The 24,937-nt window shown below is 41.2% G+C and overlaps 1 protein-coding gene across 3 annotated transcripts in view; it reads right to left on the bottom strand.

The window, feature by feature from the left end:
* Positions 1-2,432: 2,432 nt before the first annotated feature.
* The window catches only part of LOC137328491 (limbin-like), a 140,333-nt gene continuing 117,828 nt past the window's right edge, over positions 2,433-24,937 (bottom strand). For all 3 annotated transcript variants that reach the window (XM_067994343.1, XM_067994341.1, XM_067994342.1), the window contains exons 20-22: positions 13,740-13,927; positions 11,940-12,041; positions 2,433-4,542 (exon numbers count right to left, since the gene is read on the bottom strand). In XM_067994343.1, the coding sequence (XP_067850444.1) occupies positions 4,263-4,542; positions 11,940-12,041; positions 13,740-13,927 (570 nt within the window). In that variant the 3' untranslated portion in view covers positions 2,433-4,262. The remainder of the gene's footprint in view (positions 4,543-11,939; positions 12,042-13,739; positions 13,928-24,937) is intronic.

The following is a 24,937-nucleotide window of genomic DNA, read 5'->3' as shown; positions in this document are numbered from 1 at the left end:
GATCAGTCTGTTTCAGCCTGAGACAGTAGACTGGGAGGGGGGTGTAATCAGTAGCGAGGGAACGGAGTTTGTGACAAGGGCTGAAGGCTATGTCGTTGGTATTCCCAATATTTAATTGGAGGAATTTGCAGTTCACCCAAGACTGGATGTTGGACAAGCAATCTGACAACAGAGGCAGTGGAGGGGTCAAGAGAGGTGGTGGTGATGAGGTAGAGCCGGGTGTCGTCAGTATAAATGTGGAACCTGACGTCACGTCTTCGGATGATGTCACCAAGGGGCAGCATGTAGACGAGGAATAGGAGGGGGTCAAGGATAGGTCCATGAGGGCCTCCAGAGGTAACGGTGCGGGGGTGGGAAGAAAAGCCATTGCAGGAGATTCTCTGGCTATGACTGGATAGGTAAGAGTGGAACAAAGCAAGGGCAGTCCCACTCAACGGAAAGACGTTGGAGAAGGATGGTGTGGTTAACCGTGTTTAAAAACTACTGAAATACAGAACTGGCCACCTCAATTTCTGCCATGACCTTCTGTGGCCCTGATCATTCTGCTGGCATCAAATGAACGGGGCAGGATAGCTAAATGCAAGCGCACAGGGGCGCGACTCTGGAACACGCATTTGCCTGGGAGTCACGTCTACTATACTGAAACTGCAGTTTCTCAGCAGTCAAGGCTACTTTGTAAGACTGCCATCCCTCCCCGTGCTCCTGCTTTTCCCCCCTTATGGTTACCTGCATTGGCTGCATTTTTGGTGCTCAGTCTTCGGGTCCTGTTAGTGAATGTCAGCGAGGAGGGCCCAACGTGGTGCACATGCGCAGTTGGTGACCTGCAACGAGTGGCAAGATCGGAGTCCCGCGCATGTGTGTCAGCAAAAGAAGTTATTCTCATTCCCTATCAATATTCACAGCGTTTAAAAAAAGCATCCTTACCGGTTTGGGGGAGTGGCCTTTCTCTTTTATCCAGGCAGAGGAGGGAGCTACCCATGGGGGATAGAGGGCCTCACTATGAGGGTCCCAGTGCTAAAACTACATGCAGATTCAGCCAACTCCCAAGTTTTGCCCAATTCTAATCTTCCAGGTCAGATCTAAAATCCATGAGGAGTGCTCAATCCATTTTGTGTCACAGGCCTAAGCAAGGATGCACTGATTGTCACAATGTGACTTGAAGCTGCTACTCAGCACAAACGTAGGACAGAGTCCTGTCCTGAGATTGGAAAACACAGCAAACTCACCCAAGATTACAAACAGGCAAATTGTGTTGTCTCCGGAAGTTCCTTAAACAGTATAAGAATAATAAAAAGACTGAAGGCATATTTTGAACATTCCTAAGGTACAGAGAACCCATAATCTGAAGAAAGCCCAGCTCTAAAATTTCACTGGAGAGACTGAATCTCAAACGGCCCCCATTCTTTTTCCTTTACAAGTTTGATCAACTGCTTAACCGTCACTGATTGCATCTGTGCCAGAAAGGTTTTAAATACGGGAGAATCAGAATTAGGGAAAGTCTTGAGCTAGTCACGTGATTTCATGAGAATGGCCTAAGAGTGCATGACTTATCCTGGAATACTCACTTAGGTCTAAGACCATAATATGTACAAGGGGATGGAGGGGTGGGGGGGACTTGGACAACATCGAGGGGTGTCAGCCAGCATCGGAGATCGGGGGGGTGTGGTGGTGGCTGATCGCAGGGTTCCTGTCGGCCAAGTGAGCTTGTTGGGACTCGATGAAGCACTCCTGCTCCTCCGGGCCCACAAGCAGTGCAATAAAGACACTCAACTCATGGATCCGGCCCTTCCTGCCTGCTTTCACCTGTTGTAAATCAGAAGCGATGGGAAATCCGAACGGGTAAGGTTAAATTCATTTTAAGTGTCCAATACACAAAATATTAAATACCTCAAGTGTCTCAATGAGGTACATTTCCCTTTTACGTATCAGCCCGCCAGCTTTAAGTGGGGGCGGGACTTCCTGCACACGCACACAAACCTGCCTGGGTTAAACCCAGAAGTGGGCGCTTTGGAGCCAGGATGGGGTCCCACTCCAAAAAGCTGTTATTTTAACCTCCCAACCCCATAGAGTTACATAGATAGGAAAATAAACACTAAGATAAAGCCAAGATTTTAAAAAATTGGAAGGAATGAGGCGTGCATTCTCATGGAACAATAATATCAGTTACTACATTTATTGTTTATTATTCCCAGATGCCACTTCAAATGAGGAGTTGTCTGCTTCGTGCTCAATAATTGCACGCATTAAATAAAATGTCAGTTATTAGACGAGAGGATTGCTGTAATCCCACAACAGCTGAAGTGTTAAAAAAGTTTTCAATTTTCTAAAGGCTTTTTAAAATCAAAATACTTGTCAGCATTCAAAATTTATCTGTGCACGAATGTGTAAATAATTAATAAAATGACACAAAAATCTGCTTATTCCCGCACAAGTCAATTTATCAAGAATATTTTAATATTGAAGCTGTAATGCAGAATATAATGGAATCCACAAGGGTGCGACACGTCAATGGAATCACAAGAAAATGACATGCCAAGCATGCCTGGATACTTACCAATCGAAAACAGCACTGAAGAAGCCAATGTGACCATTACGATTAGGATGATGCGAGATCCAGAAGAGTTCGCTCAGGGGGAAGAAATTTTAAAAATTGCTCTCATTTCCATGTAGCAACTTTCCCAAACCATAATAGGCCCAATCATGAGGAATACAGATGGGATCACAAAACCCTTGCAGGCAGTGGGGAGGAGAAGACACTGCTACCGAATAGAAAATCCATTTATCTTGTTTTGAATGATTTGATCTGGAAGGACGAATCCCGCATTCACATGTCACTCCAGTATTCCAGGAAAGGAGCCCAAGTCTGCTGGAACCTGTCCTGATGAAGATGTAAAGAATACATTGTTTTTTCTAGATTGGGGTATTGCCTGTAACCTGTGAATCCAGTCACATTTGGTTGACAATTGCACCTAGGTTCACAAAACCAGGTGTCAACACCACGTGATGTTAAGTAGCAAATCAAAAGGCTAACATCGGCCAGGGGTTTCAAAGGTATATTGACTGGTAGCTCCAAAAGGCAATGGGGTGAGTTGGATTGAATTGTGATCAAGGTTATGTCCACAATTTGCACGAGTAGCTGCCACCAGGGCTAAATAAGGGAACAGGTCCAGAAAACATGTACAGGGTTCTCAACTGACCACAGTCCATTACGCATGTATTAAGAGACTTTGGGCTGCAGTGGAGCAACCACACACATGTACAGTCTTCTCTTCTGTTTAGATGCCTTAGTGAATAATCACACTGCAAATGATCTTCCTGAGCGACAATTGCTTATATGGCAAGTCAAAAATTAATCTGGGAGAATATCAGAGACAAGACTGTCAAAGGGGAGATTCCTACTCAAATGTTCTACCCTTGAAAAACATGTACATCACACAAAGTTTAAACATTTTCACAAATGTACATAATCATATTTGACATTTTAGTTATAAATAAACCATACAAAATATAAAAATGCTTGCACAGCACCTCTTTAATGCATTGCGTATTCTCAGCCTCAAATTCAAATAGCTGGTTTGGAAAAACAATAAGTAAAAAAGTGGTGCATACTGGTAGAAAATGTTGCAGACCATTAATCTGTGTTTAGCACTGATCTGAATTCCTAACCCTCAAGAGGAGCAAAAAAGGGAGCAACAAAAGACAATTTTTGTTCATTAAGATCGTTAATAATGTGCTCATGCAGCAAACCATATCTGCACACTCAGATCAAATAGTGTGAAGTTTACTCTAATTAGGATCTGGTTTTAGTGAGTTTAAGTAAGGGGCATATTTGGAATCATCATCACAGCAATGAAAGAAGGGAATAGCCCAAAAGCATGAGTGTGACAGCCATTGGTGGGTATATCACAAAGAGCAGGGGTAGACAGTGCAAAGATTAAGGAGGTGCAGAACTAGCAGCCCGTACTACTCCAAGTAACAAGTGCACCAGGGCAGCAGAGCAATGCTGGGGATGAAGCTCATCATGGAGGGAGGCTGTGATTGAGATGTGTCAACCAAATCATAAAGAATTGCAGTCAACGGTGGCAGAGAAGATCACCACTACCATCAACTTTTCATGCACATATTTACCCAGTACTGCTACTCTGTAGCAATATTCATGACTTATTTTTGTCCTGTTCCTTAAACTGTGTAACTTCTTCTAGACTTTCTGCAAGATCCTCCAAGTTGTTGAAACTGCGTACAATCTTTAGTGATTAATTAATTTAAAGTACATCCAAGTTAGCTACAGCTGATCTTTTAATATTTAGGAAATTGCGCTTTTTCTTCTTCTTTGTTTGAAGGGCTGAGGAGCAAGGCACCTCTTTTTTGATACGGAACACAAAGACTTTCTCCCCTGTATCTGGCATGTTTAACACTTCCCCCAGAGCTTCATCAATTGGTTCAGGATGGTCATCAACTTCACCAGAAAGGAATTCAGAAGAACCGTGGCTGTGAGAAAAGGACACTTGTTTCATGAGTTGGAGCCGTTTTTTCTTCAATATGCTGCACAGAAAATTGAAGGAAGACACCCAGTGTGAATTTTATACACTTTCACATAAACAGAATTTTAAGACAAACTGCATAAGAATCACAATTAAACAATGTAGTCTTTTATTGATTTCTGAACTCTCATCTATTAAGACATTTATAAAATTGTTGTAACACTGAATTCTTAATAGGTGGCCAACACTTCAATCTAGTCACCAATTTGTATAATCAGATCATTCCCCCAGATCTTTATGTGGAATATGCAGCAGAGCCCAGGTATTCACTTCATCTTATGACACCCTGATTCTCAGCTGTGCAAATCACTAGGCAACAAAAATGTGGAAAAGACTATGGGTCAATCTTGGTTTGAGAACAACAATGAGGGTCTATAGAGACTACCCACCCACTCTAATGGACAAAGAATGACAGAGTGTGAGGGTTTATACAGATGCCCATCTGCATTCATAGAGAAGGATGATAGCAATAGGTGAGGGATTATGCAAATTGTGCACTTGCTTTCCTGATGCGCGGTCAACAGTGTGTAGAAGAGATGTTTTTATGGGCTACTCATCAGCTCTCCTGGCTAGAAAATGATCACTTGTTGAGAAGTTACAATATACAACCACACTTTCAAGCTGCAACAATAACTTGTATTTAAATAGTGCCGTCAGCATAGAAAAACATCCCGAAGCTGGGAGTAGAGAGAAGCAAATGGCAAATCTGGCAAGTTGGTGGGGGGAGTTGTGCAACAGTATGCAGACAAAGCAAACTGGAAGAGATGAGTACCCAGAATCGGAATGCTGACAACACCCCTCCACCTCCCCAAACTTACAACAGATGAAAAGAACTCAAAGATGTGATTTATATACCAGGTATTGTGATACCTACTCCATGAGTTACATTTACAGTGAGGTTTCCTAAGCCTATAAAAATGACCTTTCATGGCATAAATTCACCAACCTCCACAGGGGGAGAAAATTACTCCTATCCATAGAGAGGCAAGAGTATGCGCTTATTAGCAAAAGTTTATTAAAAAATAAACATATATGTATTAAAATTGGCAGATAAAAATCAAACTACTTAGCCATTCCATGCCAAAATCGCAAAACTGTGCTGCAGCAAGCATATAATCATTACCATGTATATTATTACCGTCTAGGCCCTAAGCTCTGGTATTCCCTCCCACCACTTTCTCCTCCTTTAAAGCGCTGCTTAAAACCTATCTCTTTACCCAAACATTTGGTCACCTGTCCTAACGTCTCCTTTTTTGGCTCAGTGTCAATTTTTGTCTGATAGCGCTCCTGTGAAGCGCCTTGGGATGTTTTACTACGTTAAAGGCGCTATATAAATGCAAGTTGTTATTGTTGTTGTTGTGCAGCCAAAGAAGGAAAAATTGGATTTCTGCACCAGAGCAGAAGTTTAGCACCCTTATGCTGCGCCTGCAAAGATTTGGTTGAAGATGAAACCTACGACCAGCACATCATGAGTATTAAAGCAATGTCACATGTTATCTCATTACAGCCTTGACTCAGTGGTAACACTCTCGCCTTTGAGTCAGAAGGTCGCGGATTCAAGCCCCACTCTAGAAACTTGAACACGTAATCTAGGCTGACACTTCAGCGCAGTACTGAGGGAGTTCTGCACTGTCAGAGGTGCTATCTTTTGGATGAGACGTTAAACCAAAGTCCCATCTGCCCTCCCAGGTGGAGGTAAGAGATCCCACAGCACTATTTGAGGAAGAGCAGGGGAGTTCATCCGGTGTCCTGGCCAATATTTATCCCTCAGCCAACATCACTAAAATAGATTATCTGCCCAAATATCTCATTGTTGTTTGTTGTCCCTTGCTGTGTGCAAATTGGCCGCCGCCTTTCCCTACATTACAACAATGACTACATTTCAAAAGTACTTCATTGGCTGTAAAGTACTTGGGGACATCCTGAGGCCGTAAAGGACATTATATAAATGCCTTTTTCTTTCATTCACCGATCGATTATAATACCTTTATTAATAGCTAGGCACTCAGCCTCTTCAATACCCAGCAGGCTTTTTAGCTTGAATTATTAAAGTGGTTATGGTCATATGACAACTTGAAATATATATTTGGGCTGATACTGCCATAGAAAACAAAAATAGGCAAAGAAAACAAAAATCAATCAAGTTTATTGACAACTGATGAGAGCAGGATACAAAATAATCTCAAGACAAATGAGTCCAATGTTTTCTGAACATAAGTTATTTTACAAGGTATGATAAATTGTCCAATAATGATATTTTAGTAATAAAAACAGAAAATGCTGGAAAAGCTCAGCAAGTGAGGCAGCATCTGTGGAGAAAGAAACAGAGTTAACGTTTCAAGTTGAAGACCTTTCGTCTGGTCTTCGACCTGAAACGTTAACTCTGATTTCCAGCATCCGCAGTATTTTGCTAATGATATTTTAGTTGCTGGGTGTTGCTTGATATAAATAATTTGTTTTTTTAATGTTTTTGAGGAATTACAACTTCAAAATTTGTGGACACCAAAGGATAGTTAATACAAAGGAAAAATGCATCAAAATGCAAGAAGACATTAATAAACTTGCAGAATAGGCATGTAATTGGCAAATGAATTTCAATATAGATAAGTGTGAGGTGGTGCATTCTGGTAGGAAGAATAAGGAGGCCTCATATTGCTTGGATAATAAGAGTCTAAATGGGGTAGAGGAGCAGAGGGATCATGGGGTACGGACACACAAATCACTAAAAGTAGCCACGCAGGTTAATAAAGCCATAAAAAAGGCAAACCCAGCACTGGGGTTCATTTCTCAAGAGGTAGTGTTGAAAAGCAGAGAAGTTATATTAAACTTGTATAGAACCTTGGTTAGACCACACTTGGAGTACTGTGCACAGTTCTGGTCTCCATATTATAAAAAGATATAGAGGCATTGGAGAAGATGCAAAAAAGATTCATAAGGATGTCACCAGAACTGAGAGGATGTACTTATCAGGAAAGGCTGAACAGGCTGGGGCTTTTTTCTGTAGGAAAAAGAGTGAGGGGTGATCTGTTAAAGGTCTTTAAGATTATGATAGGGTAGACAGAGAAAATGTTTCCACTTGTGGGGGAGTCCAAAACTAGAGGTCACAAATACAAGATAGTCATTAATAAATCCAATAGAGAATTCAGGAGAAACTTCTTTACCCAAAGAGTGGTAAGAATGTGGAAAGAGCTACCACAAGGAGTAGTTGAGGCAAATAGCATAGATGCATTTAAGGGGAAGCTAGATAAGCACATGAGGGAGAAAGGAATAGAAGGGTATGCTGATAAGGCTAGATGAAGTAGGAAGGGAGGAGGCTCGTGTGGAGCATAAACATTGGCATAGACCAGTAGGGCTGAATAGCCTATTTCTGTATTGTAGACTCAAGGTAACTAGAAGACTGGTGATCCTATTGCATTTAACTCTAAGTAGGCCTGCTGGCACATACAATTAGTCTTCGCCATGTCCATCTGGTCAAAACTTGTGATTTATACTTGCAACTAATCCACCTAATGCTTCCAAGACGAGAGTGAGGTCATTATTAGGGATGTCAACCCCAATAAGTTCGAAGCAGGTTAAACCGGCTCAATTCATGTTAGCTCTGCAATCTCAGCGAATACTCACACTTTCCCCCTATTGGGACAGTTTGGGATTGGGTTAGCCTGTCTCTTTAAGAAAAAGTATGACGATGATGGCAGGCTTACTGATTACCATCTACAGTTCTAGTCACAGCAATATATGTAAATTAAAAGAATTAATGACCCTTCCTTATCCTAGTTATAGGGGAGTTGTGTGTAGTATGCAATTTGAAGTTTTTTTTTAAAAGTTCAATCCTTTGTAGTTAGCAGAGCATTTAGCCTTATGGTGGGGAAGTATCTCCTGATCCATGGTTGTTCATCATGCTTCTTGTTATATATAAAATTCATCTGTAATTGTATTGAGCCGTTTCATCGTCCCAAAAGCCTTTGCTAATATGACTTTGGAGAGCAAAATTTGAACTGTTTAAAGTCTGAGCTAGCCCAAAAAGGCATTACCATCAGTTCTTCACCAAAAATGTGCTTATTAAGTTAGTGCTTTCTGCATGACTTGTTAGAATCTTTACATTTTTTTTGGTTTTCATATATAATGGCATAAAAGCTGTTCTTATAGCTTTAAACATAATTTCTTGTCTACAATAGAACATAATGCGATGGGACTAGTGGCTCAGCTGGTTAAAGGGTGAGTCATACAGACCAGGAAGATTGTATGTTTGAAAACCAATCGGTACAGAGTTAGCTAATCTAACCCGGTCAGTAGTTGGGCCAGCAAAATTGGCCTCAGCACCCCTAGATGAAAATTAGGCAGGGTTTCTGTTCTTGAGTGATATCAAGTGAGCCCTGTGGAAGTGTACTCATGTAGAGGCTGGGTAAGGACAGCATTGGATTCAGCTGTGATGTCTCTACAGCAAAATAGCTCATTGATACCCACTATCTTGGCTCATCCATGAAGACTAGCTACTTGAGCAGGGTACAGGAGCGTGTTTGACACCCATGGTATTGGACCCCAACAAGCCTTCAGGAGAGGAGAGAGGGAAAACTGGAGGTTAAAGATGAAGTAATATTTGTTCATACCTAGGAATGATATCATTGCCATAACCAAAGACTCAGTGATAGCTACAATACATACAGTAGTTAATAACATGAGGGGCTGCACCCAAAGCGTCAAAGCTGCTGGCACCCAATAACATGCACACCTTTGTGGCATTGCACAGTGCCATGTATTAAGTGCTGGGAACTTCAAAAAAAAATTAAATGAGCTGATCTCACATTATCGGGTGAGGTCAGGTCAGTAGGGCACAGACTCACATAATGACTAAGGAGTAGCACACACCCTACACTGTCAGAGTCCACCTTGTTCTCACCTTCTATCTCACCAGTCTGCCCATTTGCCAGCTCATTTCCCACCTACAACACAATCTCACCACTATGCACACTCCCCACCCCCGCCCCAATGGACTTGTCCCTGCACAATATCCTTGTTCATTCTTCCACCATTTCACCAGCTGTTGTCTTTCACCTTGCACCTTCCCGTGCAAAAGTAGGAGATGCAACACCTGTCCATTTACCCCCTCCCATCTGGGACCCAAAATACTTTCATGTGAGACAGTAATTTACGTGTACTTCCTCCAATCTAGTACACTGTTTTTGCTGTTCATGGTACGGTCTCCTCTCCACTGGTGAGATCAAACATAGATTAGGTGACCACTTCACTAAACATTTCCGTTCTGTCTGCACGAATGACCATGACCTTTCTGTGGTCCATCACTTTAATTCCCTTTCCCATTCCCACCCTGAAATCTCCATCTTTCGTCTCCTACACTGTTCCAATGAAGTTCAACCCAAGCTTCAGGAACAGTATCTTTTCTATCTGCTGGGCTGTCTGCAGTCCTCTGGTCGAACAATGACTTTACTAACTTCAGACCTGAGCCATATCCTCCAATTTCTTCACAGCAGTGGGTGTTTATGATGCGGGATGGAGAGGATTCAGGTTGATATTTGGTTTGGCGATCCTTTGTTACAGCACACGTACTGATGAGAGGCTGAGCCCATGGTGCTGATCTGTTCCTTTTCTCTTCTTGCAACTGGAAGATCCACCAATAGTTCTCTTGCCTTTTCTGTTTTAATTGATATCAACGTCTCTTTTTTTTCTCCGACTTTATTTTTCCTATTTTACTTATGCTTTCCACAGAACCACAGAGGTTAACAGAACAGAAGGAGGCCATTCAGCCCATCGTGTCTGTGTAAGCACTTTGCTAGAGCAAATCAAAAACGAATCCCACTGCTTCACATTCTTCCCATAGCCTTGTAATGGCCTCTGCCTCAATCACTTCTGGTGGAAAGGCATTGCATGCTCCGACCCTCTGAATAGAGGAATTTCTCCCAACCTCTCTCGTCACTCTCTAAGTGACCATTTTAAAATGATGACCCCTCATCATTGACTCCCCAGCCAGAGGAAATAGTCTGTTCCTGTTCATTCTATCAAAATTCTTCATAATTTTAAAAACCTCTATTAAATCTGCTATTAGCTGTCTCTCTTCCAGTGGAAATAGTCTTAGTTTCACAAGTCTTTCTTCATAACTATAGTTTCCCATCCCTGGCATCATCCTGATGAACCTACACTGTACACTCTTTATGGATTTAATATCCTTTCCATAAGGGGGTGCCCAAAACTGTAAACAATATTTTGTGGTCTAACTAATGTTTTGTATAAAATAATTATTATTTCTTTACACTTGTACTCAATGCTCCTATTTATAAAAGCCAAACTTCTGTTTGCTTTGCTATGACTTTATATCGACCTGCACTTGTACTTTAAGGAAATGATGTGTTTGAATCCCTAGGTCTCTTTGTTCATCTGCACCCTTCAGTGACTTGCCATTAAATATATACTCCATTCCTTGCTTTTCCTCCCACAATGTATTAACTGAAAGCTAGATAAGCACATGAGGGAGAAAGAAATAGAAGGGTATGCTGATAGGGTTAGATGAAGTAGGGAGGGAGGAAGCTTGTGTGGAGCATAAACACCGGCATAGACCAGCTGGGCAGAATGGCCTGTTTCTGTGCTGTAGTTTCAATGTAACTCAATCTAACTGACACTTATCCACATTGAATTGCATTTGCCGCCTAGTTACCCATTCCACTAACCCATTTTAACCCTGCCTTCCTGAAGTATTTTACAGTCCTCTTCACTATTTGCCAAACCTCCTACTTTAGTGTCATCAGCAAATTTTCAGATTCATTTTAATGAACCTCTCCTGTGTCTTTTGTACAATCTTTTGTCCATTTTTATATCTCCTCATCTCACTAATGATCTTTTACATCCTCTAATGGTTTTCAATTAAGCAGTTTGCAAGTCATTTAACCCAGCTTCCTCTCTGTGATTGAAGTATCCGTTAGATTTCTTCCCCTCTCCCCTTTTTTCTCTTCTATTTACCTGTTTTGACTTTCCCTCTAGCCCTGATAAAAGGTACACACCAGAAACACCATTCCAGCATGAATCACTTATTAATGATTAGGAGCAGGAAAACTTTCCGGGTTCTTTTCCTTCCCTATCTCAGGGATATTCCAGTAAGGTCAGCTAACTCAACACAGATTGTGAACCGGAACTTCTAATGTGACAAGCTTACAGCTACAATGAGTGGTGCCTTTACTGAGTGGTCTATCAGTATAGCTACTGGAATCATTTTTTAAAAATAGTCGTCAATTTTATAGTTGGTGTCACTAACAAATATATTTATTGAAAGTAGTTAATTTTAAGAAGCAATTAAATAGCAATTCTATTTAGCTTTTTATTGCATCGATCTAGTTTTTAAACCTCTGAATGGAAGCTGCAAAATGATCATGCACCATAAACAATCATTACCTTCCTTTCTTCCTGCAGGGAGTATCGATGTTCTCCAGGTATTCAGCAATGAGCTTGTTCCTCAGTTTTAGGTCTAGTGACTTCTTTGGCCCCCGAAGTCTTCTGCCAAAAGTAGATGGAAGCAGTAACATATTATATGGATGAAACTCTGGGAGCTCCAAGTGCTAGTCCTAAAAGGCCAGTCATTATCATGTTTTGCTATTAACTGTAAACTGCAAATTCTAGAACTTGAGAATCTAAACAGTAAATACATTCAGATATATGGAGGTTTTAGAAATTCTACAGTTCAAAATATGTAGAAGCAGCTTGACAAATTGAACTTCAATGGCTGAACTGATATTAAAATGAGACAATAGGAGGCATAACAAGAGATATTAAAGACTTTTATGAAATACAGAGAGTGCTTGGGATGGGGACCCTTCCATGGAACACTATACTGGTGAGGCAGTCTGCACCCTTGGTGTCAGGCTGCTTTTTTCATCTCCCAGGCTCCTCGACCACTGGAACCTGCTTCACTTTGCCAGTTTTTCCTGCTTCCATTTCTACCTGCCTCCCCCCACCTCCTCAGCTCGTCACATGTACTCTGTGACTCATAAATGTCTTTAATTCCTCTCATTATGCCTCCTATTGTTTTATGTTAATGTCACTTTAGCCATTTAACCATCTCCTGTTTTCCATTTAAGCAGTTTACAGGTCATTTCACTTCCTCTCTTGCCTGCATGTTTGTGCATGTGTGTTTTTCTTTCCCCTCTCCCTTTAGCCTGTTTCTTTTCAAACACTGTTCATCTGTAATTTCTTCCAGTTCTGTTGAGCAAGTCAAATTGGACAGCACTCATGCTTTCTCCAATGGTCCATTATAGAGTGTCCATCTTAATTCCTGGGAGCAAGTTTCATGTCCACCTTATGATCTGGGCAATCGTGTATGGTGGAGAAAGAAGGGGAAAAAACAAAGGAGCATAGGAACGTACAGGAGAGAAACAAAATCAAACAAATTCCGCTGTAGCCAAATAAATTAACAAAATCCTAACTGTTAGCTTTAACAGTCTTTTGGAGCCCAGATTATGAATAAACTTGGTATTTTAAGCAACATTTAAATCGGCCAAACACAAAATATTGGGATTGTACGTTGAAACATCACTCCAAATGAATCCTCCTATTTACCAAGATCAAAAAGAAATGTTTCAGATAGGGTCATCTGTGTTTGAAAGAAATATAAATAATATTTATGAATAAATAACTAAACCTTAAACAGCAGTTGTTTGGAGATTGGTGTCAGAATTCACTGTAACACTGCAGATTGAAATCTTGCACGACAACCCTCTACACCTGCAGTGTGATGAATATCCTACTTCTTACTTGGCTGTTTTCAAGAACTCACTGGCGTTAGGTCGACAGCTCAAGCTGGCTTGATCAAAGATGACAAGTTGTCTCGTTCAAACACAGCAGCATCTGAATTTCCTATTAGTAAGTCCCTGGGATAACATGATCATGGTCAAGATGAAGGACAACTCACAATACCTGTTTTACTGGCTCAAAACCAGCCACTGAGTAGGAAGGTTTCACACTGTGAACCTCAGCCAGTTGCAGAAAAGGGGAAAGAAAATGCTTTATATATCACTAGAGCTCAAACTCCCATATTCTGTCAAAGTCAACTGATGTTTACTCCCCTCCATTTCCATACGTCCCCTCTGCTTAACTGATGCTTAAAAAAAAACTTTTTCCAGCAAATTCATATCACCACAAAAAAAGTTGGCTTCAACACCACTAACCACTAGACCTTTCCCCACCAATAACCCTTACCTCTTTCTCTGCTCATCCGTTTTATCCTCATTTATTTTACTGCTAATATTTCTCTCAGGATAGGTCCCATTTACGACCACAGTTAATTCTTTCTCAGTGGCATTGGGAAGGAGCAGATTTAGCAGCGCCTGCAACACAGTCATTGGTACCTTCAGTCGCTGCACGAGATAAGCTGCCAGCTTCAGCTCCTATAATAAAGGGGAAAAAAAATCTATAAGGAAAATGGAGCTCTGTGTATTACAGACAGAAATGCATCGTGTGTACATTCAATATAAAGGAGCCCAAATTTTTCAATCCCCGTGCACAATTGCAAAATAGTCAATAGGTTTGTACAAAACGTTATGTCATGTGGAAATCTGTTTCTTTTAAAAATCTGTTTGTAATTATACATCATTCAAAAAAGATAAGAACGTCTCACGTGCACAGCATTAACAATCATTTTCTGACAGTAAAATGGATGTGTGCTTCTAGTTCATAAAAATAAAAATACAAATAATTTAGTGGAATCCCGCATTGACAGAAGCCCAACTACAAACAAGACCATCTCATCCCAAATTCAAATGATCCACACTGTACATGTATAAAGCCAGTGGACAAATCTGGGTCTTGTGGTATGCCGCAGTCAAATATTGGACTGCGATTTTCTCTTTAAGAGAATCAGTTGGAGAGCCAAGTGATTGAGTAAATGGAAAACATGCCAATGTCAAACAGTTGCTCGATTCTTAGCGACACAGTTTGTCATATAAATAAACTGCTTAGTTTCCTGTAAATAAATCTGTTTAAAAACCAAGCCAAGTCTCAGTCTGGTCATTTGAAGGGCCTCATTTGCATTTTTAACTTGACAGTTGCTGCCAGGGGAAACTGGGCACGACCCTACCCTGCTAGGAACTGGCTTGCCACCTCTGTATAGCACCCGTGCTACAGCCAAAGTTGAGGAAATAAGAAAACTTGCAGCCAAAACTAACTTTGTGCTTCGACTAGAGACAATATACAACTGGCCCATTGCCAGGTTCTGATTTTTTTCCAGAACTCTATAATGGTACAAGGACTTTGGATGGGATGATCTATGTTGTCAGTTATATAAACAAGAATGAAATAATCCATACACTAGTTAGCAGCCTAGTTCTAGTTTGCAGCCCTGAATTCAGCCAGGTCTAATTAGATCCAGTGGGACAATCCAAACATTGTCCAGACAGTATACCCTTAACTGACAAATAGTTTTAATATCTTAATATCACAAACAGAAGCCATTTTTTCTAAGTCATCCCACTGTGCAAATTCTGACTTTGCTAATCTTTCATGTTAAAGGGGACTCATCTACTTGGAAAAGTGTTTGATATTCATTTTTTCATCTGTCTGGCATCGGGCTATCAACACTGGACAAATTTTAGGTGTGAGATTTTCAGTTGTGAGTTAGGAACACCAAACATCAACATGGTTAAAAGCGGTAGGCTGCGTTCATCACACAGATTTGCAAGGTTGTCCTTTGTGCTTTAATCTGATATTGCTATCTGTTGCGGCTGAGTCACTGATATTCTTCAGTTGTCGATAAACGGGCCAATATGCTTTGCCTAATAATTCTAAGAAGCACCTTTTGGCAAATCACCTATCGGAAAACATTTGGAAAGGATGGGCACTGGCTGCAGAATAAAAGGCAGCTTGTGCGTAGCCCTGCTGAAAAAGGTGACATTTTAAACTGTTAGACCACTATTTACATTTTAATAATGTACACATCCCTTCAGTTAGGTGAGCACTAAGCTTCATTCCCCACTATTCTAGCTCTTGAGACTACAGGAGCATTCATTACAGTGATGAGCGCCTGAAGAAAAGCAAATCCAACTACGAAAAATTTCAAATAAAAAACAGAATTACATTTCACTCGGGAGAATTAGGCACAATCGTCTGACTGATCATTGCCTCAATCCTCACCGCTTCTTGCTAAACACTGCTAGATCCAATTGTAGCAATCAGAGGCATTTGGCAACATCAGGTGATCAATCACTGCAGTGCAATAAAGACAATATTTTATTATTGAAGAGAACTTTCTTCTAAAACCCAAGTAAAAAATTTATTGATCTTTTCAGAAGCTCATTATTTTAATGTCTCTGAAGAGATGATGTAGTATAGTGTCCTTTCACCTCTGGGATTTAGCTTTGAATGATGCCATCCCTTCAGCAATTCCTGTATTTTATAGTGTTCTGTCCTCAAATGTGGGATTGAATTTTTTTTAAAAACTTAAATTCTGTGGCATTCAAGCCCAATGTACTTCTACATGCCTCTTCTCCCTAATCTGTCTTCAGTGTTTGCCTTGTCACCAGTCTACTTCTTCTCCTCTATTTACTGAGAATAGAACAGGCTCACATCCTTAGAGGCTGGGAAAGGCCCATCTCCCAGAGTGTTTCCTGACTCTCATTGTAAGAACAAAGTAACTAAATATTTACAGAGACAATAAGATTGGAGGTATTTCAAGGAAGATCATTTAGGCAAGAAGGAGATAATGAAGCCCAAGAAGCATGGAGGAAAGGATGAGAGGCTCTAGGCACCACCACCAACAACTTGCATTTATATAGCGACTTTAATGTAGTAAAACTGAAAAAGTAAAAAGGGACATCAGAAACCACGAATGGCAGAAATGGATCAGAGTTAGCAACATAAAATGCCCTAGTGCCATCCTTTTATTGAGAACAGATCAGGCTCAGGTCCTGAGAGGCTGGGAAAGGCCCATCTCCCAGCGTGTTTCCTGACTCTTACTGCAAGAACAAAGTAAGAGTTTCACTAAAGGAAGATGTAGTTGAGATACTGGATGGGCTAAAAATTGAAAAAGAGGAGGTTCCAGAAAGGCTAGCTGTACTTAAAGCAGGGAAGTCACCCAGACCGGATGGGATGCATCCTAGGTTGCTGAGGGAAGTAAGGGTGGAAATTGTGGAGGTACTGGCCATAATCTTCCAAATATCCTTAGATACGGGGGTGGTGCCAGAGGACTGGGGAATTGCAAATGTTAAACCCTTGTTCAAAAAAGGGTGTAAGGATAAACCCAGCAACTACAGGCCAGTCAGTTTAACCTCGGTAGTGGGGAAACTTTTAGAAACAATAATCCGGGACAGAATTAGCAGTCACTTGGACAAGTGTGGATTGATTAGGGAAAGCAAGCACCGATTTGTTAACGGCAAATCGTGTTCAACTAACTTGATAGAGTTTTTTGATGAGGTAACAGAGAGGGTCGATGAGGGAATGTGGTTGATGTGGTGTATATGGACATGCGAACATACGAATTAAGAGCAGGAGTAGGCCATTCAGCCCCTCGAGCCTGCTCTGCCATTTGATAAGATCACGGCTGATCTGATTGCGTCCTCAACCCTTCTTTCCCGTCTACCCACTATAACCTTTGACTCCCTTGTTAATCAGGAATCTATCTAATTCAGCCCTAAAAATATTCAATGACCCTGCCTCCACTGCTCTCTGGGAAAGGGAGATCCACAGACTCACGACCCTCTGAGAGAAAAAATTTCTCCTCTCCTCCATCTTAAATGGGAGACCCCTTATTTTTAAACTGTGGCCCTTAGTTCTAGTCTCTCCCACAAGGGGAAACATCCTCTCAGCTTCTACCCCTTCTAGTCCCCTCAGGATCTTATATGTTTCAATAAGGTCAACTCTCATTCTTCTAAACTCCAGGGTACACAGGCCCAACTTGTCCAACCTTTCCTCATAAGATAACCCCCTCATCCCAGGAATCAGTCGAGTGAACATTCTCTGAACTGCCTCCAAAGCAATTATGTCCTTTCTTAAATAAGGAGACCAAAACTGCACACAGTATTAGAACATAAGAACATAAGAAATAGGAGCAGGAGTAGGCCAATCGGCCCCTCGAGCCTGCTCCGCCATTCAATAAGATCATGGCTAATCTGATCCTAACCTCAAATCTAAATTCATGTCCAATTTCCTGCCCGCTCCCCATAACCCCTAATTCCCTAGATGTGGTCTCACCAATGCCCTGTGCAACTGTAGCAAAACATCTCTACTTTTATATTCCATTTCTCTTGCAATAAATGACAACATTCCATTTGCCTACCCAATCACTTGCTGAACCTGCATACTAACTTTTTGTGATTCATGTACGAGGACACCCAGATCCCTCTGTACCTCAGAGTTCTGCAACCTCTCTCCATTTAAATATACTGCTTTTCTATTCCTCCTGCCAAAGTGGACAAGTTCACATTTTCCCACATTATACTCCAGCTGCCAAATTTTTGTCCACTCACTTAACCTATCTATATCCCTTTGCAGACTCCTTATGTCCTCTTCACAACTTACTTTCCTACCTACCTTTGTGTCATCAGCAAATTTAGCAACCATACATTCGGTCCCTTCATCCAAGTCATTGATATAGATTGTAAATAGTTGAGGCCCAAGCACTGATTCCTGTGGCACTCCACTCGTTACATCTTGCCAACCTGAAAATGACCCATTTATGCCTACTCTCTGTTTCCTGTTAGCTAACCAATTCTTTATCCATGCTAATATGTTACCCCCTACACCATGAGGTCTTGTTTTGTATAGTAGTTTTTGATGTGGCACCTTGTCAAAAGCCTTCTGGAAATCCAAGTACACCGCATCCACAGGATCCCCTTTTTACTTCCTCAAAGAACTCTAATAAATTAATCAAACACGATTTCCCTTTCACAAAGCTGTGTTGACTCTGCCTGATTGTATTGAGATTTTCTAAATGCCCTGCTATAACCTCCTTAATAATAGATTCTAGCATTTTCCCTATGACAGATGTTAAGCTAACTGGCCTCTAGTTTCCTGCTTTCTGTCTTCCTCCTTTCTTGAATAGAGGAGTTACATTCGCTATTTTTCAATCTGATGGGACCCTTCCAGAATCTAGGGAATTTTGGAAAATTAGTATCAATGCATCTACTTTCAAAAGTCGTTTGATAAAGTGACGCATAATAGGTTTGTCACCAAGATTGAAGCCCAAGGAATAAAGGGGACAATAGCAGCATGGATACAAAATTGGCAATGTAGCAGGAAGCAGAGAGTAGTGGTGAATGGTTGTTTTTCGGACTGGTGGGAGGTGTACAGTGGTGTTCCCCAGGAGTCGGTACCAGGACCACTGTTTTTCTTGATATATATTAATGATTTGGATTTGGTTGTACAGGGCACAATTTCCAAATCTGCAGATGACACAAAACTTGGAAGTGTAGTGAACAGTGAGGAGGATAGTGATAGACTTCAAGAGGATACAAACAGGCTGGTGAAATGGGCGGACACGTGGCAGATGACATTTAACGCAGAAAAATGCGAAGCGATACATTTCAGTAGGAAGAACGAGGAGAGGCAATATAAACTAGAGAGCACAATTCTAAAAGGGGTACAGGAACAGAGAGATCTAGGGGTATATGTGCAAAAATCATTGAAAGTGGCAGGGCAGGTTGAGTAAGCGGTTAAAAAAGCATGCGGGATCCTGGGCTTTATAAATAGAGGCATCGATTACAAAAGCAGAGAAGTCATGATGAACCTTTATAAAATACTGGTTTGACCACAGCTGGAGTATTGTGTCCAGTTCTGGGCACCGCACTTTAGGAAAGATGTGACGGCTTCAGAGAGGATGCAGAACAGATTTACGAGAATGATTCTAGGGACGAGGGACTTTAGTTACGTGGATAGACTGGAGAAGCTGGGTTTGTTCTTCTTGGAACAGAGAAGGTTAAGAGGAGATTTGATAGAGGTATTTAAAATCATAAAGGGTCTAGACAGAATAGATAGAGAGAAACTGTTCTCATTAGCAGAAGGGTCAAGAGCCAGAGGACATAGATTTAAGGTGATTGGCAAAAGAACCAAAGGTGACATGAGGAAAAACTTTTTTACACAGCGAGTGGTTAGGATCTGGAATGCACTGCCTGAGGGGATGGTGGAGGTGCATTCAATCGTGCCTTTCAAAAGGGAACAAGATAAGTATTTGAAAGGAAAAAATTTGCAGAGCTACAGGGGATAGGGCGGGGGAATGAGACTAGTTGGATTGCTCTTTCAAAGAGCCGGCACGGATTTGATGGGCCGAATGGCCTCCTTCTGTAACCTTTCTATGATTCTTTGAAGGTCCGAAGAAGCAGGGACTGAACTAGTCATAAAAAGGAAAAGGAAAGGCAAAAAATTGAAGGGGACAATAAGTGAAAGAAGCAAAGGAAACAGCAGAAGAGGAAAGAAGAAGAGAAACAACAGAAAAAGGAGAGCCAGAGAAAGAGCAGAACAAAAGAAGCCCAGGCAGCAAAGACAAACAATGTGGAGAGAAAAACTGCAATGAGAAGCAAAAGACTAAGAAGAAGAAACGAGACTAAGCAGCACCTTATAAATTTTACACTATAGCATTAGAGAATAAGATCCCTACATGCAGATGAGTAAAAATAAATAAGGAAAATACTAATAATTTAATTGTTTCTATGTTCCATATAAGAAAATGCAAACAAACACAAAAAGAGAGAAAAATGTGATCTACAGGAAAAGTCAGATCATGGTATGTGACCATTGGGGTCTGTGTTACGTTTTTGGGGATTTACACAAGATATTTTATTGGATTCACTGTCATTAACCTCTTGCATTAGCAGACCTCACATCTCCCAGGAACCAGAGCGTGCCCTTATCTTCCCAATATTCTTGGCAAATGTAGTGGAACCTGAAGTCAATCAGAAAACCCTTGCCACTGTACACCAGCTTACTTGATTATATTTTGTGCCACCACGTAATCTCTATGGCTTTAGTGAGTGAATGATATACATTATATCAGACTGTGGCTCAAGTTATAAACCAATAGCCAAATTTATTAACATTAAATAGGTGTATGAATAGTACTTCAAGCATTGTATCATGTATTTACAGTAGTTATACACTACAGGGGAGTTCTCCCAGTGTCTTGGTCAATATTTATCTCCAACCAATATCACTAAAAACAGATTATCTAACCAGAAAGGTGTCAAGAAGTAGGCATCTGAAATGACCTTTCTGCATCCCAGCTGTAATGTATATTCTCTGCAACTTGCAGAAACAGTTAGCAGTAACTGACCTCAACCCTTGCATGTGCGGTGACCAGCAAGAAAAAAATCTATTAAGTAATTTAACAGACAAAAACTCTTCATTTTCATCATAGGCTAAATCCACCCCAGAATGATGGTATGCAAATCTTCTCTGTCAGTTCACCGTAAGTGTGCAGAGCACAACCTTTTTCCACAATTTAACACAAATTGCTACCATATTAGCAATTTCAACGAAATTTCAATGTAAATAATTCATGTTGGCGCAATGCGGCGTGCTCTCTAAGGTTGGATCAAGAAACATTTTTGGGGCGAGGCTTTACTCAAAAAGAAATTTGGCCCTTATGATAAGTGACTTGGAAATGCTTAATGCTAGTTCTAGTTGTCAGAAGTAGAAAAATATTCCATTCCTAACACTGCCATTCAGCACAATGAAATCATATTAAAAAAATCAAAGAATTTAGTAACATTGCCGGCCTCGCCAGGAACGATGGTTGCCGAGGAGCAACAGGCCCAAAAGAGGGCTGGAAAAGGTGAGCGTGCTTTTATTTTTTTTTAAGAAGTTATCCATGTGCATCTGGAGGTTCAGGAAACCTCGGGCCTCCCCTGTACCAGGCTTCCCTCCCCCGACCGCAATTGCATACCGCACCCCCCCACCACCACTTACCTGACTGTTGGCCCTGCTCATTCATGCTGGGTTTGAGTGGGATTTGGGCCGAAAGTATGTTACTGAGGCCTGGGAGTTAACATGTGTTAGGCCTCATGTCAGTGAGTAGGGCAGGCCTGTCACACCCCCACTGGCCCTCACTCGCTTCTCGCCCCAAGTTAAAATCGGGGCTTCAAATTTCTGGGATTTGATTTTTTTTTAAATAGATATACTAATCATCAGACGAGCTAATATGGTTCAAAAGTACACATGCAGCAGGCTGGACTAGTCCAGTGTAACCACAGGGAAGTTCAGATGCAGACGTGAGTCAGTTTAAATTTTTACAGATAGCTTACATTTAATTAGAAACACTTGAGTTCTTCATACAGAAAGAACTCTGAACCTTTCAATATATGTATGTACATCTTCATCTCTCTCAACGAAAACAGCCATGGTCAATCAGCACAGCTTCACGCCTGCCAATTACATGGGAGCAACTGACAAAGAATGGTGATTTTTTTCATGACCACCAAACTGGAGAAATGAAACTGTTGGAAGTAATTTAGCAATGAAACAGAATGAAATGATTAGAGACATTTCTGCTTCTTTTCCATATGTCAAACTGCCAACTTTAATAACATGGCATGAAGCAGAGAAAACACTTTCAATGACAGGATAAGACTAGCAGAAACTGATGGAAAGTCTGCCATCGTTCATCTAAGGAAAAGGAACTGGTATATTAAAGCAATACTTTTCCAATAGGGTGGTGAACTTTAGATACAGAATTATGTCTAGCTGGAAGGAAACATCTTTCAGGACATTATCTGAACCCTGATATTCAATTATAGCTGTTTATTCAATATCCCACATCTTTTTTTTGCATGAGATATACCCTATATTCTGAATAAAAGACAACAATACTGATGGAAGCAGATCTGAAACTACACTGATTGGAGACTGAGAGTGACAAAGGTAATGTTATCGCTACAGAATAATGTCATATGATTGACAGGAGTGCAAGAAGAGGTTTTGCAGCTCCAAAGCAGAATTAGAAGGGAACTTAGTACATGTTATAAGGAAATTGCTTGGCAGTACCAAAACATTTATAAGCCACTGAGACCACAGTAGCCTGGTACATCAGTAACACACTGTCTATGCTACACAATATTTAGAGAATTGTGGAGGTCTTCAATTGTAAAATGTTGTATTTAAAGGTCCCACAGTGTCATTCGAAGAAGCACAGGAAGTTCTCCTGGTGTCCTGGGTAATATTCCTCCAACAATCATGACCACCAAAAACAGATTAAATGATCATTCATTTCATTACTTTTGTAGGCATGGCTGGCATAGAATGGCCGTCATGCTTTCCTAAATATCAACCACTGCACTCCAAAATAATTAATTGTGTGACGTGTTTTGAGGCATATATAAATGCAAGTATTTTCAGTAAAGGTTTTTAGATGACCTGACAACCAACAAGATTGAAGTTAAGAGCTGCTTGCCGATATCAAGTGAACGCTGAGATTCAGAAACCCCAAGATGTCAACAAATCAAGGCAACAGTCACGGCCCTTAGAAGAGGAAAAAAAAAATCACCATTCCTCTGCCACTGTTAGCCCGCCAATCAAGAGAGAAATGGCCCTAACCAAAGTCACAGATGACATCATTTGTGACTGTGACCGTGGTGCATTATCCCTCCTCATCCTCCCTTCAGCCTTTGACACCGTCACCAACACCATCCTTCTCTAACTGCTGTCTTGCTGTGATGCCAAACTGAATGAATTCCCCCAGCTCTGCAGAAAAGTGCGTCAGTCACAAATATATGTCTGTACGACACCCTGGTTGATAATGCACAGATCCCTCGTGGCTGCCTGCAAGAACCTGGTGCCATAAACACCAAATGTTGTCATGACCTACATAGCTACAACTTTCTGGGCAGATGATCATGGCTGCAGGTCTTTCTGAAGTAGCTGGCACATCTGCCTTATGGCCTCTTTGGTAAAGCACACTCCTAATACAGAGTTCCTTACTAAGCTCTTCACAGGACCTGTGTTGCCTGTATATTCTTGGGGGGTGAACAATATCTTGAAGGGCACTTCATTCTCCTTTTCTACATCCTCTCATGTTCCTCCTCACATTCCGTTATAATGGCACACAAAGGTTATGACCATTGGGAATTCCATACTTGGTCCTGAGAAGTGCTCACTGTAGCGGTGGAGAAGGCAAGTTATCTAAAAACTCAGAGTCCCACAGGTAGTCAGAGGCAGCTCTAATGTATCCAGCCTCAAAGCAAAAAAGAAAATCAATGCAAAATCTCACAGCTGCAGTAATTGCTACTCAAGCTTTCAGCAGTCTTCAGGCTCACAAACTCTTCACTTCTGCAAGTCTCAGCTGATCCTGGCAACAGCAGCATCTTGTATTTCCCATTCTAACTTAAACTCCAGAGCATTGCGAGCGTAACTGTAGGGAATGTGGAACACTAGCGCCAATGAACTTTGTTTCAATATATTTGAATTAGCTGCATGGGGTGTTTATGGGCAAAATTGAGAATTCAGGTGCATCACTTTTAAACATGGAAACACAGAAAATAGGAGCAAGAGTAGGCCATTCAAAATGTGATGGCTGATCGTCAAACTCAGTACTCTGTTCCTGCTTTTTCCCCATATCCCTTGATCCCTTTAGCATCAAGAAATATATCTATCTCCTTCTTGAATACATCTAATGACTTGGCCTCCACTGCCTTCTGTGGTAGAGAATTCCACAGGTTCACCCCCTCTGAGTGAAGAAATTTCTCCTCATCTCGGTTCTAAATGGCATACCCCGTATCCTGAGATTGTGACCCCTGGTTCTGGACTCCCCAGCCATCGGGAACATCCTCCCTGCATCTAGTCTGTCTAGTCCTGTTAGAATTTTATATGTTTCGATGAGATCACCTCTCATTCTTCTAAACTCTAGTGAATATAGGCCTAGTCGACCCAATCTCTCCTCATACGTCAGTCCTGCCATCCCAGGAAACAGTCTGGTAAACCTTTGTTGCACTCCCTCCATGGCAAGGACATCCTTCCTCAGATAAGGACATCAAAACTGCACACAATACTCCAGATGTGGTCTCACCAAGGCCCTGTATAACTGCAGTAAGACATCCCCGCTCCTGTACTCAAATCCTCTTGCAATGAAGGCCAACATACCATTCGCCTTCCAAACTGCTTGCTGCACCTGAATGCTTGCTTTCAGCGACTGGTGTACAAGGACACCCAGGTCTCGTTGCACCTCCCCTTTTCCCAATCTATCACCGTTCAGATAATAATCTGCCTTTCTGTTTTTACAACCAATGTGGATAACCTCACAATTATCCACGTTATACTGCATCTGCCATGTTCTTGCCCACTCACACAACTTGACTAAATCACATCGGAACCTCTTTGCATCCTCCTCACAGCTCACATTCCACCCCAGCTTTGTGTCGTCTGCAAACTAGGAAATGTTACATTTAGTTCCCTCATCCAAATCATTGATATATGTTGTGAAT

This window comes from Heptranchias perlo, chromosome 1 (assembly GCF_035084215.1).
Source record: "Heptranchias perlo isolate sHepPer1 chromosome 1, sHepPer1.hap1, whole genome shotgun sequence".
In the NCBI taxonomy this organism is placed as follows: Eukaryota; Metazoa; Chordata; class Chondrichthyes; order Hexanchiformes; family Hexanchidae; genus Heptranchias; species Heptranchias perlo.
Note: the sequence above shows the minus strand (reverse complement) of the source record. Positions and strands in the feature narration are given on the sequence as shown.